At 38.9% G+C, this 16,231-nt stretch overlaps 1 protein-coding gene across 1 annotated transcript in view; it reads left to right on the top strand.

Annotated features, from left to right (window-relative positions):
* The window catches only part of PHEX (phosphate regulating endopeptidase X-linked), a 113,801-nt gene extending 98,642 nt beyond the window's left edge, over positions 1–15,159 (top strand). Inside the window, exons 17-22 of the mRNA XM_056329663.1 lie at positions 1,298–1,365; positions 3,221–3,351; positions 6,346–6,411; positions 6,531–6,635; positions 8,475–8,551; positions 12,176–15,159. Coding sequence (XP_056185638.1) covers positions 1,298–1,365; positions 3,221–3,351; positions 6,346–6,411; positions 6,531–6,635; positions 8,475–8,551; positions 12,176–12,278 — 550 coding nt within the window. The 3' untranslated portion in view covers positions 12,279–15,159. The remainder of the gene's footprint in view (positions 1–1,297; positions 1,366–3,220; positions 3,352–6,345; positions 6,412–6,530; positions 6,636–8,474; positions 8,552–12,175) is intronic.
* The last annotated feature ends 1,072 nt before the right edge of the window (positions 15,160–16,231 follow it).

The following is a 16,231-nucleotide window of genomic DNA, read 5'->3' as shown; positions in this document are numbered from 1 at the left end:
ATAGGGCTTATTGGTTCTTCTTGACCTCCTTACATGTTTTGTGTCATTATTTTTATACTTCTCCAGCTGCAAAAAAAAATCCTGTGTAACTTCTTTACTTCAGATATGGAAAACAAGTCTAATATAGTACATTTAGTATGGGTAATTATCAGTGTGCTACACAAGATTACAAATTTGTCACACAAAAGGGTGATATTTCCATTTCTGAAATGTATAATTTTAACTAGCATTTTTAGTGAAGGTTTGTAATAGTACTTGTGGGAAAAAAAACAGTAGGGAAGATTTTATCACATGCAAATTACCTTTCAGGAAAGAAAAAAAACAAAGTGAAGAATTGTCATGGGAGCAGGGGGAATTAAACGATATAAATACTTTTTGGGCATGACTGAGATGAGCAATTAGTGTGCTATGGATCATTATGTCCAGTAATAACATGTTAACTGCAAAACTCTCTGCCTTTCTCCTGTATCAATAGAATGTGTTGGAAATAATATAAGCCACTTTGAAGTATAGCATCTCAATAACTGAAATAATTAAAATCACAAAGTACAACTTAACAAATGAAAGATGCATTCAGTAGATCACTTCCCCTGCAATATCCACTGCATTTGATATAAAAAAGCCCTGAACCTTTCCTTCTTTCATCCCTATTTCTCCCAGATGCATGTTTATTTGGATAGAACCAGGAAAACATAATTGTCAGTAGGAATACAAAATATTTCTTTCTATTCTGTTTCTCCAGTGCATTAGATCTGACTGCAGATCGTGTCCTGTTCCTGGGCAGGTGCATGGAAATTGTATAACCTCTCTTTTTAAAACTGAAGGGAAATCTCTTTAATATAAGTCAGTCATTTGCAAGTCTGTTTCTTGCATGCCAGCAAAGAATGACTGGAGATGGCATTACAGAAGCCCATTGCAGCCTTTCATCTATCCTTTTTTCATGACGATGCTAAGAGAATCATTTCACCTATAACTTTGTCTCATTCTCAGTTAGACTATACACAGTGCAGGCAGCTGAAGGAGATGTTTTGGACCTCATATGATGCTAGTAAGGGATTTGGTTAGAAGAGTGAATCATCACAATGCTTTTTAAAGTTCTTTTATGAAAGGTTGCTTTTAAACAAGTAAGAGGTGAACATTCAGGCTTTCAAAAACTTTAAGTCAAAATTGTGCAGGTATGATTTTTACATCCATTCTCCCCCAGCTTAAGTAAATAATGATCTTTCCTGAAGTCTTCTATTCTTTCACATTCATGCATGTGGACACTTTCTGAGGAAACTGCTTTGTTGTGTTACAGGTCATTAAGCTATGGTGCCATAGGGGTAATTGTTGGCCACGAGTTTACTCATGGATTTGATAGCAATGGTGAGTGTCTGTATGTTGATAAGGTGAGGGCCTTTTTTACAGAGCAGACAGATTAGAAAGCTGACTTGTATATGCTGTAGCATTTTTAATTTGGGGGGTTTTAGCAATGCAGAATTGCTAAATAAATAAATAACAAATTATACATTTGTTTTTATGAATTTATCTACATATAATGTTGCTTGTCTGAACAAGAGTTTCTTTGGTAAGGAATGCCGCAAGTTTGACATTTTCTGTTTATTTTGAATGGAAACTAAATCAGCAATAGCTTCAGAAAGCCCTGGCTGGGGGAGTGAGAAGGGCAGAGGGATAAGTTCTCATTGATAAAAATGATTTCCAAGAAAACTTTTCATTTCGGTTTTGACTTTTTTCAAAAGACAATTACTTCTAGATGTTAAAATACAGCACTGGAACAAAAGTGGAACAGAAAATGTATTGCAAAATATTTAAAAAAGAAAAAGAAAGAGAGAGAGAGAAAAAACAGAAGAAATGGTGTGGAAATGTCAAACCAACTGTCCTAAAAAACTGGGTGGAGTGGAGCATTACCACCATCTAACTTCAGTATCTCAGGAAAATGTTTTTTTTAAAATTGGGCTTCTAAGAGAGGGAGGGGGGTGAAGAGAGAGAGAAACACAAACCTCCTTCTCCAGGGAGCAATTCTGAGTGTCTGACTGACATCCTGCTCTGACTCACTGTCTAGAGAAACCTCTTTCCACTGAAAATACAGGGAGTTTAAGGAAAAGCAAACTTCTAGCTCACTGCCTAACAAAGGTTAGGTTGCTTAATGTTGCATTACTTTGAGTTCCTTTTAAAAAATAAAGGAAAATCCTGTTGGCAGTGCTCTGCAACATTTTGTGTCAGCAAACACTCCAGAATGGAATGGTTCTTCACTATCTCCCAACTCATTTGTAGGAGAATGTCATATCTCTATCATGTCTCCAGCCAGTCAGACAGGAACATAAGATTTGATTCCCTTGGGAGACCACTACCTCTTGCCCAGGCTCTTACCTTCCAAATATAGAAATAAATAAGTCTCTAGGTAATTTTTCATCTTGAAGAGGATGACACACAGGAAAAAAATAAAGAAATAAAAAGATGAAAGAAAACATTTTTGGTACTTGGTATCATGTCCGCTGGTTGCTTCTTACTTGTCTTTCCTGCAGTCATAATGAAGAATCAAATCATAGAGCAAGGCTGCATCCACATAGGCAGATAAACCTGCTCCCAAAAAGTGTCCTAACATGTCTTGTGTCTGACTGGCTGGAGGCATGATGGAGATTAGGTACTCTCCTACAAATGAGATGGAGCAAGGACCTGAGGCAGAATCTTCTATGAGCCATTGCTGTCGCTGTCAGCTTGAGGTATGGGATGTATGTATTCTCCTTGTTTCCATGAATAACATTCAATGTTCTGGTTTTACTCCAAAGTAAAAAATGGAAACTTCAGAAGTTTCCAGGAAATGGATTTTTTTTCCTGGTCAAGTGTATAATTAATTAATAATAAATTAGTTACCATCAGATTTGCAGAATCAAAGACATATGTTCTGAGGATGAAAAATACTTGCAATTGTACTTAGAAGAAAGCACATATGTCTCTTACACTATGGAATAGTAAAATGTATTTTAGAACTCATAAGACATGACTATTTTTTTCTGAAAATGGAAATTATGACAATAAACGGAATGCCAGCTTTTCACCACTGACATGAATGGGGTCAAGATTTTGCTCACTGATCTTATCCATTTTGTACAACATTTGCATGAGTAAATTCACTTCTCATTTCTGTGCAGGTGATAACAAAACTGGGAAAATATGGGGTTTTCTCCTAAAAAAATGTTTGTTTTCTTTCTTTTTTAAGGTCGGAAATATGACAAAAATGGAAATTTAGACCCTTGGTGGACTACTGACTCTGAAGAAAAATTTAAAGAGAAAACAAAATGCATGATTAATCAATACAGCAATTACTACTGGAAAAGAGCTGGCTTACATGTATGTGAAACACCAGTGACTGAAAACAGTGGTGCATTAGGAGTTCCAGGGTTTTTTTTAAGTTTTCTTTTCATAAATCCCATCATGTTGGGATATTAGGCTACCAGCTTCATTTCTTACAAAAAAAAAACATTTTCTGAAGTGAATAATTGTGATTAAAATTGTCTGTCAGGTTTGATCAGTCCAGTCAAATGCCAAATACCCACACCCTGGTGACAGGGTTAAACCACTTCTCCCCATCACATTGTTTTGGAATCAGAGGAAGAGGATGAAGCCACTCAGCAGGGCTGGTCTAATTACTGCGAGCAGCGTGTTAAATGTCTTCTGAAGATGAGGTCCGTAATGAAAACTGAGCAGTCACTCGTTTTAAAAAGAAGACTATAATAGCATGTTTTATAGATTCCTTTAGCAATTCCGCCTGCCATTTATTACAACTATAAAATGGATGCATAAACCCTACTTCATTTCAGATTCAACTCTTGCTATTTCTTCCATGTGTGCATGCAGACCCAATTTTATCTCAAATGAAGGGAGTATGATAGCAGTAGCTCATAGAAAAGGATTGAGAAAAAAGTGCAAGTGAGTGATTTCTCTTTCATTGTCTATCAGTTATGGGCTTCCCTGAAAATGTGCACATTATATAAGTGTCCAAAATGAAGGAAATATAGGGCAAATACCATATCTTCAGAAATCAGTAGCTAAAATTCCAGTAATGCTGGCTGGGACGTGAATTTAATCTTAATTTTCAGGATAAAACACATACCTTACCTCCTACTCAATTCTACCACCTCTACTTAAATTTTAGAATAAAAAATACAATTACATTCTTGCTTTTTAAGAATAAAGAGGTCACACTGAATGCTTAGGAATAATTTTAACACTTTCCCCAGGCTGTTTGTGTTAGTCTCAGAGATAACAAAGCCATATTGTAGTCCAGTCTGAAGTCCAACAACGCATGATGTACTTCATATAAGGTAATTTACAAATAAAAATGCTCAGGCTCATTCCTGAATATCTCTAGGACATAAAATGTCAATACAAAAATGCCACATAAAGAAGGTCATTAAAACCTTCCCCAAGGATGTGACTGAGCCCTTCCCATGCTCCTGCCATTGGCTTGGCCACCTGCTTTACCTTCTATGGTGTCTCTTGACATGGGTAGATCTGAATTTCCCCTCCAGTGTAGCTACTGCCTTTGAAGTCCGTGAATGGATTTACTAGACAGATCCTGTTACCCACAGCCTTATCCACATGGCTTTTCCCTCCTATTTCTGTGGGATAGCCTAAAGCACTTTTTAGATGATAGAAGGAGAATATTCGCATTTTCTGCCATATTTTATAGCTTATGTGTGAAGAGCTATGCATGCAAAGACCTTTTTTTTTTTTTTTGCCTGTCATTTACATCAATATTCTGCAGATTTTTTATGTCTGTATGAATATTTTTCATGGATCGAGAAACCTATTTGCTCTTCTTCTTTCTCATCCAGTTTACAATAAAAATGTCTCCAGAAAAGAAGTGTAATGAAAGAAAAAGTGGATATAGAAATGGCTTCAGAGTGCAGCAATCACATAAGTCATCTGATCAAATAAAGGGCTTATCACAGTCCCCTGAGACCTGTCACAAACTGTCTGCGTAGAGCAGTCTCAGCTACCTGACCCAGAGCTGCCCAAGATCAGCGGAAAGACTTCTGCCACTTATTAAAATGACCTATGATCCAAGTGCCACTGCTAGGTTACTCTCATTTATGCTCTAAATCAGACCTCTTCACAAGCCCACTGCAAGTAAAATGTATGAGTAGGCAGGCCAGAAAAAAGGCAGCTGGTTTGTATGCATGTTCCCTGGTGTCCCAGTACCTTTTCTGCTAAAAGCCTGTCTCCCATCTCCCTCTCCAGCCCTCTGAGGAAAGGGATGCTCTTTCCTCTGCTGCACCTATTTCCCCTTTATTACACCCTTGAGTGTAACATTGGACTCCAGGCATCAAGGAAGATGCCTGGAGTCCAGTCTGGGTACTCATCTGCACTGAGTGGTGGGGCTGTGCACACATACCTGAGTATCCCCTAGGTCCTTTTACCTCTTTTCCCCCATTTTGCCTTCTTTTACCATCCTGAAACTAAGGTGAGTCCTGACGCCAGCGCCCCTGTACTCATCCCTGTGGCATGGGAGAGCCCATTGTCAGAAGATCTGCAGGCCAACACTGACCTTCAGAGCTCTGACCAAAACTGTGCTCCATTACCTTGCTTATTTGAGGCATAGTAGAGAGTAAAACTGCTTAATACAAATACAGTTTGGTAACACTAAGACCTTAGTAGGCTGAGTGATCAGAGATAATGCTCCCCTTGCAGAAATGAGGATTTCTTCACAATGATACTGCACTTGGTAATACCAGGAGACTGGCTTTTTTGCAAAGTTTAGATAGCACTGCTTCTCACAATATATTCTCGTTGCTCTTGCTCTTGTAATCAATACAGGGGAAAAGCAGTGTGAATCTCCTTTGCAGATATTTTTAGAGCACTGAATATACTATCAATTTCAATTCTGTCTCTGACAGTTATTTTTAATTGCACTGGTTTATATTATGACTTAAAGGTTATTGCAGCATCCCAGTAGTATATTAAGCAGAGAAACAAATATAACCTCTTAGATGAAAGTCTAAGAAGGTGCTACTGGATCTCACATGTAACCAGATAAAAAAGTCTTCAGGGGAAAATTATTGATGCTCAGATCAAAGATCAGGAACTGGATTCTTGGGTGCATTTTATCTACTACATTTTGTGCTACAGAGATCTAGGACCAGAACCAGGATAACTCATCATGGAAAATTGTTTACTGACAGTTTTCACATTGAAACCCAGTTTTCTTAACCAGAGGTATGATGGTTGAAATTGGCTGAGGTTGTTCTCATCTTGTTTTATTTTTTTCCCCTGTTTCTTGAAGTTGATCAAGAAGGCAGTTCAGGAACAGGTCAAATGACTGATGTTCTTTCATTCTGCCAGGTGAAAGGCAAGCGGACTTTGGCAGAAAACATTGCAGATAATGGAGGTTTGCGAGAGGCTTTCAGGGTAAGTAAATGAAAAATATCTGAAACATAGTATTATTAAAAAAAAAAAAAAAGAAAAAAGAAAAGGCTGTGGTTAGGCTTCATGTTGCTGCAAGGCACTTTGTATCTCTTTCTTATCAGGCATACAGGAGATGGATTACAGAAAAGAGAGGAGGAGAAGAGGAGCCTTTACTGCCAGGGCTCAAGTTCACACACAACCAGCTTTTCTTTCTGAGTTATGCCCATGTGAGTAGTACAAATGTGTTTCAAGTCCCCATCTATTAACCAGTACAACGTACAGTGCAGAGATGAGACTGCTTTGTTTCAACAGTCCACACCAGCCAAACCCAGACTTTTCAGGGTATAAGCAGACTTCTCCCAGGACCATTATTTCTTTTCTCTTTTTCTCTTTGTCCTCATCTATTCATGGTGCCAGAACTGCTGAAGTTATTCCTGGTTTTGCACAGTGTTGTCAGCAGCTTTCTTTCCTCTTCCTGCTTCCCTCCACTACAGGAGTCTTCTTGCACATAATGACTCCTTAGCCTCTTCCATTTTAGCTTCCCAGATTTCTGGCGCTTGCAATACACAGCAATTTCTGACTGTTTCCACCACAGACTCCTATTGCAAATGTACCAGCATTCATTACTGAGCATGTTGTTCGAGGAAACTAAGCAGCAGTGAAGAAAAACTTAGTTTATTTTTTGCCATCTTTCTTTGCTGTACACTAAATATGCTGTAGCAAAACTTTGATAGGGGATGTGAGTTTTTTAGAAAAACATGTAGAATAAGGGAGAGAATCAGAAATTATTTGGTTAAGAGAGTTGGGACAAAGTCACTGTATATGAAAGATAAAAACTGGGCTATAAAAGTTTGCCCAGCAGTTGAAGGAATGAATCATCTAAAACTGAAGAAACAGCATATCCAGTGCAATCAATGCAACCAACACTGGCTGAAAATAATTTCTCTGCTGAGAGTCAGTGTAGCAGTATATGGGCCTGTGACCATTTCAGTTTGACAATATTGACCAATGACAAGACTCAGCTTTGGTTGTTTATGCTGAGTTGAGTTTCACACCGTGTCAGTTTTTCTCCAAGAAAACTTTGAAGCCATAGGGAATATCTGAGGATCTTACAGGACCACTGCAGAAATCTTATGTCCAGTGTCTCCTCCTCTGAGGGGAGGCACATTCACAGTGAGAGCAGTGTATCCCAGGTACCCTTGAGCTCAGCCTGCTTTCACAGAGCTCAAGACACTCAACAGACCCATCCAAACTGCCGGGGCTGTCTTCAGCCAGACAAAATTGCACTGAAGTCCACATATCCTATAGGCAGTCTGACTCAAAGGATTTTGTTGATAGGAAACATTCAGCACAGGGCTGTGTAAGTAAGGTAGGGGCTGCTTAAAGGGGATTTTTCATGCAATGAGTACAACAAAAGAGGGACTATTTAGCTATGCAAATATTCTCTCTACCCTGTTTTGTGGTCAGTTACAATTGGGTCAGGTTATCATATCAGGAATAATGAATTGGGGACCACTGATGGAAACTTGAAAAATGTATAATTTTAAAATAAACTGACATTCCATCATGGAACAAATACATCAGGTAATACAGCTGCAATTCTAGAGATAATAAGCATCATTACGGGTACTTTTTACACACATTACATAGCTTTGAGACCAAGAAATATGCTTGGTAGCTATTAAGGCATGAGGTGCTGCAGCACAAGCTGAAAAGCAAGTTAACATTATAGAGAACTTCAAAAAAAAGAACTAGTAAAGTGGTTATGATTAGATGATGGGAATGAGTGGGTGGAGAGTAATGATGGGTGGAGGCTGTATCCACTAATTTGAAAACCAAGGGAATATACCAAGGGAATATACCTTTTCAAAAAGGGATTTGAAAACCAAGGGAATATACCAACAGAAAACTGCAAGTTAGCAAAGGTGAAACAGAACAGGAGTTTGTGTCTTGCCATTTTGTGCATATAGTAAGTAATAGGCATCTTAACAGTGACATTACATTCTGCTTTACTTACAAAGAGATCCCAGATAACATGCCTGTTTCTGCTTTTTGTCTTTTATCAGGTAAGATGCAACTCCTTTAGACCAGAATCTGCGAGAGAACAAATATATGTTGGAGCTCACAGCCCTCCTCAATTCAGGTAGTGCAAATAGTGTATTTACTCAGCACACATATGGAATCAATCACTGCAGCATACAAGTGCAGAAATTTAGCATGTTAAGAGGCGTTTAAGAATGAACACAAAATTGGACTATGCTCTTGCTTTAGACTGAAATTGAAATGTGGTGGGGGTTTTTTTCAGCTGATCTTTTGCTATTACAAATACTCTTCTGTAAAAATGAAAGGCTTGCATTTATCTCAAAAGCAGTTGAGCCAGAACATATTCTGATACCTGTGATGTCCTGTAATCATGGCCTGGGTATCTAAAATGTCTCATCTATCACTTTTTTTTTTTTTTCCCCCTATGCAATTCTAGTTTAGAAACCAGTGAATATTAGGAGAGTCCTTGATTTAATTTGCCTGAGTTCATTAAAGTCTTTAACGTTAATATCTTGAATTATATTGATAATGCAAAGCAAAACATGCCCTGTAAGTTCAGTTCAAGATTAAACTCTTCAGCTGAACTTCAAGAGACACTTTGCTTGAAGCAGCTGGGGGAGTCCAGCCATAACAGGGTGTCTGTGTCTTTGCTCAAAAGGCCTCCCCCAGGCTCCCCTGTCCACAGGCACCCATGAGCCCCAAGAAGGAGAGGCTGGAAGAGGGGGAAGGTTTAAGGACTACATTTGAACAAGGAAGCCAGAGATTTTTTCTCTGCTTCTCCACAGAGGTTTTGTGACCAAGAGCGGTTGTTTCTGTTGAGATTCATGTTAAGAATTGTGTTTGTCCTCAGTCAAGTGCTACATTACCTCAGTATTTGCGGAAGGATGTTGACTCCACAAGCTGATTCACTGGATTAGTTGCCTTCTGGAGATTCCTACCACTTTCTGTTGACTAAAGAGGGAGTTGGGATCCCATCTTATCTGCGGCTAAGTTTAGGTGATATGAGCCCACTTTGCCTCACTTGTCTCTTGGTAAAGTAAAAATAGCAACACTGTCTTCACAGGGGATCTCTGAGGTTGCTTCCAGGTACTCTGACATATTCAGCCATGCCAAAGCTGAAGATACAAACATGGCATGCATAACACACCCTGGCCTACTTATAATCAGAACAGGTTAAGAAATAATGGAACTGGAAACGGGATGACATAAATTTAGTATAAGCTAGCATTGCAGGTGTGTATGCTTGGTCTTGGTAGACCTCTGTGCTCTGCATTGAAACCTGTACTCCCAGACCTTTGCAATACCTGTTACGCCAGCTAGCCATGGTAAAAGTAGTGCAGTATGCAAATCTGCATGCCTTTTAACCATTGAAAATAGATCATGACAATGAGGACAGGAGTATCAGACTGATCTTCGCCCTACAGTGTGATATTCTTTTATAATTCCTTAACCTTGTTAAGATTTTGGTAAAATAACCATCTCTTGTCTTTTAAAGTCCTCAGATTTATTTACCTATATGTATATTTATATGTTCAGAATCATTAAGTAGCTACATTCCCATGAGGTGATGCAAATTGCAAAATATACAGGAAAGCCTGGGGATAGAGGATAAGTCATGAAGGAATAGGGCTAAGAAAGAAAATTCCAGAGAAGATTAGATTAATTTGGGGCCTGAAAAATACAGACAACACTTTTTCATAGTTTTTATGTGAGATACCCAAAACACGCTTCTGTTTCAGATCTGAAGAGAAACTGTGGTGCTTATCTTTTCCTGCAAATTCTATTGACTGGGCTAACAAATTATATTATCTATTTCCCCCAGCTTTGCTTCATTTATGTCCCAAGACCATTATAACAGCAGTACAGCTAGTTTCAACATTGACAGCTCTTGCTATCCAAAAAGCCCAAACAGCCCTTTTAAAAGTAATTACAAAAAGTAACTTAAAAGATGGTAGAAATGAGCAACACATATCCTGAGCATAGGTGTGTGCATCTAAGCTAGTCACCCCAGTTTCTTTTCACAGTCAAAAAAAGAATAGGCATTTTTAAAGTGTTTGTGTCTATATATATATATATAAACCCCATCCTTCTGCAAGTAATACATTTACATTACTTAGACTTTGCAAGTGCATCTTTCTATTGACTGCCAGTGGAGCCCAGGGTGACCTGTTCAGGGGAAGACATCTCTACTGTAGTTCAATGGGTTGAAATCCAGACAGCCCACTCTGATTCCACAGTTAACGTGTGGTGATATCAAACCATGGGTAGAAAAGTCACATGCATAGACACATAAAGATATTTCACTGGCTAGATTCCAGTTTTATTTATTTTTAATTGACAGATTTCCAGATCTTAATTGTCAGTGCTATTTTTGAATGCTGGTTTCCGAGTGAAATCCCTCACATGGCAGGCAGAACTCCCACCACCTTCAGCAGCAGTTCTGCATGACCAGCTGTTACTGTTCCAGTCCCTGAATACGTATTTGCAACGTTTTTACAGTAAAGCTGTATATCTTATTTGAAAGCTAACCTAATTTTGTAATTCTCCCTACAAAACTGACCTTTATACATTTTTGCAGCAGCTGACTGCAAATTTTCTTACTCACAGAAAGTCTAATCAATGTAATAAGAATCTTTTCTACCATGCTGAGCTATGCTGAGAAGCTGATTGTCTGCAGTGGAGAAAAATGACTTCCCACTGCATAACAAAGAGGGTGAAAAGGCATACAATTAATATCTCAGTAGATACTTTTCTGCTTTTAACTCAGGATGCTGTTTACTTTAATACCATTGCAAATTTCAGGTTAGTAAATTCCAAGATGCTTAAAAGCATAGAAAAAATCTGCAAACACCACAACCCCAATCTAGCAATGGTAAAATAATAATTTCTAACAGCATGAAATAATACAGACATGGAAGCAAGAGCCAAGGATGGCTGCAAACAAAGAGTAAGCTCTTCCACTATGCCTGAAAGTGCCAGTCGGCGATGCAGACACATTGCCTAGCTCGTGTGAGGCAGGGATGTGCTATTCTGTCAGTATCACACCACCTGTGATGGAAGCAAGAGAGAGCTTGGGAACTGGTCAGGGCAGAAGCCTCAGAAAATGTATTTCCAAAATATCAGAGGAGTTGAGATGCTCACAGGTGTAAGGCTGAGCTGGCCAAGAAGAGAGTCTGTGCTTGTCCCCCAGGGCTTCAGGCTGGAAAGTCCCAGGGAGCCAGCATTTGTGGGGGGTGGGATGGGGTGGGGGTGAGGGTGGGGGGTGGGCAGAGGGTGCTGTTGCAAGTATTTGGCTGGCATGAGCCAAATCAAACCATTTCCAGCACAACCACAGTGTGTGCTTACCTCTGCCTGCCTGCTGGCCTGCAGCTGTTTGGCAGGTGCTGGGAGGATTCCACTGTGCAAGGCTACGGCTGATCTTCCACCTTTGCTGCCAAGGGTCAGATTAGAGAATCATTCTAAATCACATGGTATCCACAAAATGCAATCGTTTTCTGTTGAGTTTCTAGCAAAGTTAAATGCTTCTTAAAGCACCAAATGAAACAAGATTGTCTTCACATTAACTTTAACTGGAAGTGCTTCTCCTGAGCTTTTTGGTTTTATTTGTGGAAAAATGACATGGAAAGCCTGAAAATTCAACCTGAGGTGAACACACTGAAACACTTATGGGTCTGTAGTGTTTAACAGAAGACAATGTGCATGTCAGTCACTTCTCTCTTTGCAGAGTTATCGGTGCCATGAGCAACTTTGAAGAGTTCCGTAAAGCTTTCAATTGCCCAGCAAATACAACGATGAACCGAGGGGCAGAATCCTGCCGACTGTGGTAGACATCCCTTCCAGGTCTTCTGTCAAGAGGGATCTGCAAGGTGAAATGCTGCACCTGAGCTCAAGCCCACGGGATAGAGTTTCAGAATAAAGTTCTGCAATCTAGAGAGCTGTTACTTCAAATGCATCTTCCTTATCCATGCTGATGACCTACATGGATCTAATCACTCTCTATTCAGAGCCTAGAAACACTTAAAATAGAAGAGGATAGGTATTCTTTAATAATAATAATAATAATAATAATAATTGAAAAAAGGAACTCCTTTTAGTCATAAAACTACTAATGCTCATCTGCAGTTGCATTGCTGTTGATGGACAGCTGCCATTATCAATCCTAGTTCCTGATTTATAGTTGAGTAAGAGGTTTAAAAGCTAAAATCTGGTTTTAATCTATTGCTCTGCAGGGGTGCTACGCAGAATTCTCCCACACAAAATTTATCCTTTCTGGATGAAGAAATTCATGAGACCTGCTACAAAACCAGGCCTGATCTGCTTTGTGATACAGCATTTCATAACTTAAACTATCACTGCCCAGCATGCTATAAATGATGTTGCATGATGTAAAGACACAAGACTTTATAAAAATTCGGTTTAATATGTCAGATTAGTGCCTTAAATTTTGGAACAGTTTCAAGCTGAGAAAGCACCTCATGGTTTCCATCTGCTACGACTGAACAGAAAGGATACTTGTCAGATCGTGGCCTCTTCTAATTTTAGAACAGCTTATGATAAAAATCAATGTATGGTGAAAGCAGAGGCTTGCAGAGGGAATTCCCAGCACCATGAAACTCAGAAATATTACAGTACTTATTCCTGTTCACAGTGTGGGCAGTTTATTTTCCTAAGAGTTGATCTTTGCCTTTTGCTTCATCTACATTTATTTTAAAGCCTCAAATACTATACCATTTTTAATTTAGAGATTTCTTAGTGTCTGGGATTAACAGAGGAATGTAAGTAGTGTGCATGTTGGCCCTCATGTTCTGGACAGGGCAAAGTGATTTGTGATTTTAAGGAAAGAAGAATGTGGGACTGAAAAACAGAGTTCCGGTACCATTTGACTTGTCTGGATAAAAAGAGTAATGCAGGAGTAGAGTATGTTTAAATACAGTATACATGCAGGACAGTTGAGTTTTTTAATTTTATTTCTGACAATATTCATAAACCCCCACATTTTATTGCAGCAGAAAAACTTTAACACATAACTATTACTGGGGGCAGGGGGAACAAAACAACCCTTTCTTCCCAAACAGAAAGATATGTATTTAGCTGGTATTTATTTATACCTTGTGCATTCATTTGTTTCAAGTGGAGAGTTTCTTTACACTGATTTAATTACTGCAAATCTATATATGTCTCTGTGTGTATAATACTTTCATATATATATACACACACACACAAATATATAAATTCTTCTATTTGCTTAAATTTTATTTTACCAGTATAGAAATGTAAGTAAGATAAACTTTTTTTACAAGGATTGGTGAAATATTGTCCAACAGTCAAGGTGGAGGAAGGTTCAACTGAAGCCAAGTTTTTGCAAATGGGGTTAGTATCTTATGTTTCTTTGTAAAGAAGGGGAACATCATGGAAACATAATTTATGGAAGGAGACAGGCCCTCAAGCTACCTTCCAGAGGGAAGGAAGCAGACCCTCCTGAATTCAAGGCACTGTTCCACTTCTTAGAAAGAAAATACTATTTTTTGGGACCAGGACATTCTTTCGTCAAATTTTCCCTGAAAAAGTAAAAGTTTTCTTAAGAGGAAAAGCATTTTTGCTTCCTTCAAGCCAGCTCTATTCCTGAGTTCTGTGGATTACAGTTTGTCATTTGAATTGCAACTACTACATTTTTTTCATGGAGATACTTTTCACATAAACTGTGATGGCAGTATTTTCATAGACACTTTCCTCAAACAAATAGGTGTGGGTCTTGAGCAAAGTGATACCGTTTGCCTACTAAGCGGAAAGTTCTCTAGTACATTGAGTACTGAGCTGAATTAATTCCTGTGCTCATACGACCACTGACATGATGATGTTGGCTGCTTTGGATCAACAGCACAAAGTTCAGGGCCTGTTAAAGGTAGTACCAGTATGGTCGTTGTCCTCAGAAAAGTCAGGTCATCAACTCAAACACTTATCTAAACTAAACTTTATAAATTACTGGACAATGCAAAGCTGGTTTCTCAAGAGTCAGCTTTAAGTTTTCTAATTTTTTCTCTGAGATCAGAGATGCATTTGCAAGGGCTCGTCTCTCATGGCTGTTTTCCAGTGGGACAGATTCTGTCATTCTGTGGTTTATGGGGTTGTTTCTTTGTACTGGATAGCAATTTCTTCTAAAATGCCTGGTGCTTGCTGCCTTAAATGTCACTCTTACTGCTCCTTGCTAGGCTCAGGTCTTTCAAGTTTAATACCAGGGATTTTTGAACTGTGGTGTGCATATTCCAAACAGCAGAGGAACTGCTGCAAATCTGTTTCGTCTGTGCTAGGACATATCCTGCAGCAGTCAGGGGGCCAGGTCCTGGTCTGGGAGGATAGTAGGAAGCTGGAGGGCTTGGGGGCAGTGCACCAGGAGGGAGGAAGAGACTGTATGACCAGATTTTGTACCTTGATTTTAGCAGTTGAGAGGGGACCTATACACTGCCAGGAAAGCCAGAAGCCCTTGCTGCTGACTGGCACATTCATCGATAGTATCACAGTTTGGGGAATCCTTGCTGCTGACTCAGGTTTTCAGTGTAGGGCTTAGGGCTTGCATATGCCCATGTGAGGATCCCAGCCTGCCTCACTTGCTCACTTTTTACGTCAAACCAAACAGTTGGTAATGCAATTTACAGTTCACTTTGGAGCCAGCTATTTAGGTACCAGTTGGAAACCAAAGCAGAAGGTAATTAAATTATTTTATTAAATTAAATTATTAAATTATTAAATTATTAAATCTTGGTCACCAAAGATAGCCATAAGCTAATGATGGTTTGTGAGGGCTTTCCCCATTGCCTGTGTTTTGCCAGACTCCCTGGCCTTGCTTTGTTTTCACATTGTGCTATCTGGGACTGTGCTAGCAATGCCTTGCTGTGTTGCTATCAAGCTCACTTATTACATCTATGCAAACAGATTCTTCATCATATATATTCTTCTCTCAGAGCTTTCAGATTTTTTTCATTTTGTTGTTTTTTGGTTTTTTTTAATTGCCAGTAATATTGTGAAACGTTTCTTCTTGTTGGCTCAGTAATCTTCTCTTCCAGTGATCTAGAGTGGAAGGATCACGTATGAAGGAAACATTTTTAGCTGTGTAAATTTGAAGAGATATTTTTCTACTGTGTAGACATAAAGAAACAACCTCTACTCCTGTCCCATGTCCCCTTCTTTGGGTTCTGAAAATATGCAAACTTTCTATCCTATTCCTATTCCTATTCCTATTCCTATTCCTATTCCTATTCCTATTCCTATTCCTATTCCTATTCCTATTCCTATTCCTGTTCCTATTCCTGTGACTGTTCCTATTCTTGTTCCTGTTCCTTTTCCTATTCCTATTCCTGTTCCTACTCCTATTCCTGTTCCTATTCCTATTTCTGTTCCTGTTCCTATTTCTATTCCATTCTGTTCTGTTCTATTCCTTCTTTTTCTGGACTAACCCTGCAAACACTAAAACACCACCTTATACACTGTGAGTATTTCTGCTGATTGCATTGTGAAAGAGTTAGCTTTACACACGAGTAGCTCTCTGAAAAGGCAGCTGTGCTATTCACTTCTGTAAACTGCTTAGGTACATAAACGATACCCAAGCTGGGTCTGGATGCTGAAGGACCAAAAATCCCAGCTGTATTATAAAGCTCTGCTTGTGCCTGTGCAGGGAGACTTCAGCGCTCTTTAGGTAGGAATGTTACCATGACACTAAATGTTTGGATTATTTATAAAAAAATCAGGTGGGTTTATGTATAACTTTTCATTGAGTATTATTCAG

The sequence above is a fragment of the Falco biarmicus genome, chromosome 2 (assembly GCF_023638135.1).
Source record: "Falco biarmicus isolate bFalBia1 chromosome 2, bFalBia1.pri, whole genome shotgun sequence".
NCBI lineage: Eukaryota > Metazoa > Chordata > Aves > Falconiformes > Falconidae > Falco > Falco biarmicus.
The sequence above is the reverse complement of the archived record's forward strand: the minus strand, read 5'-3'. Positions and strand labels throughout refer to the sequence as shown.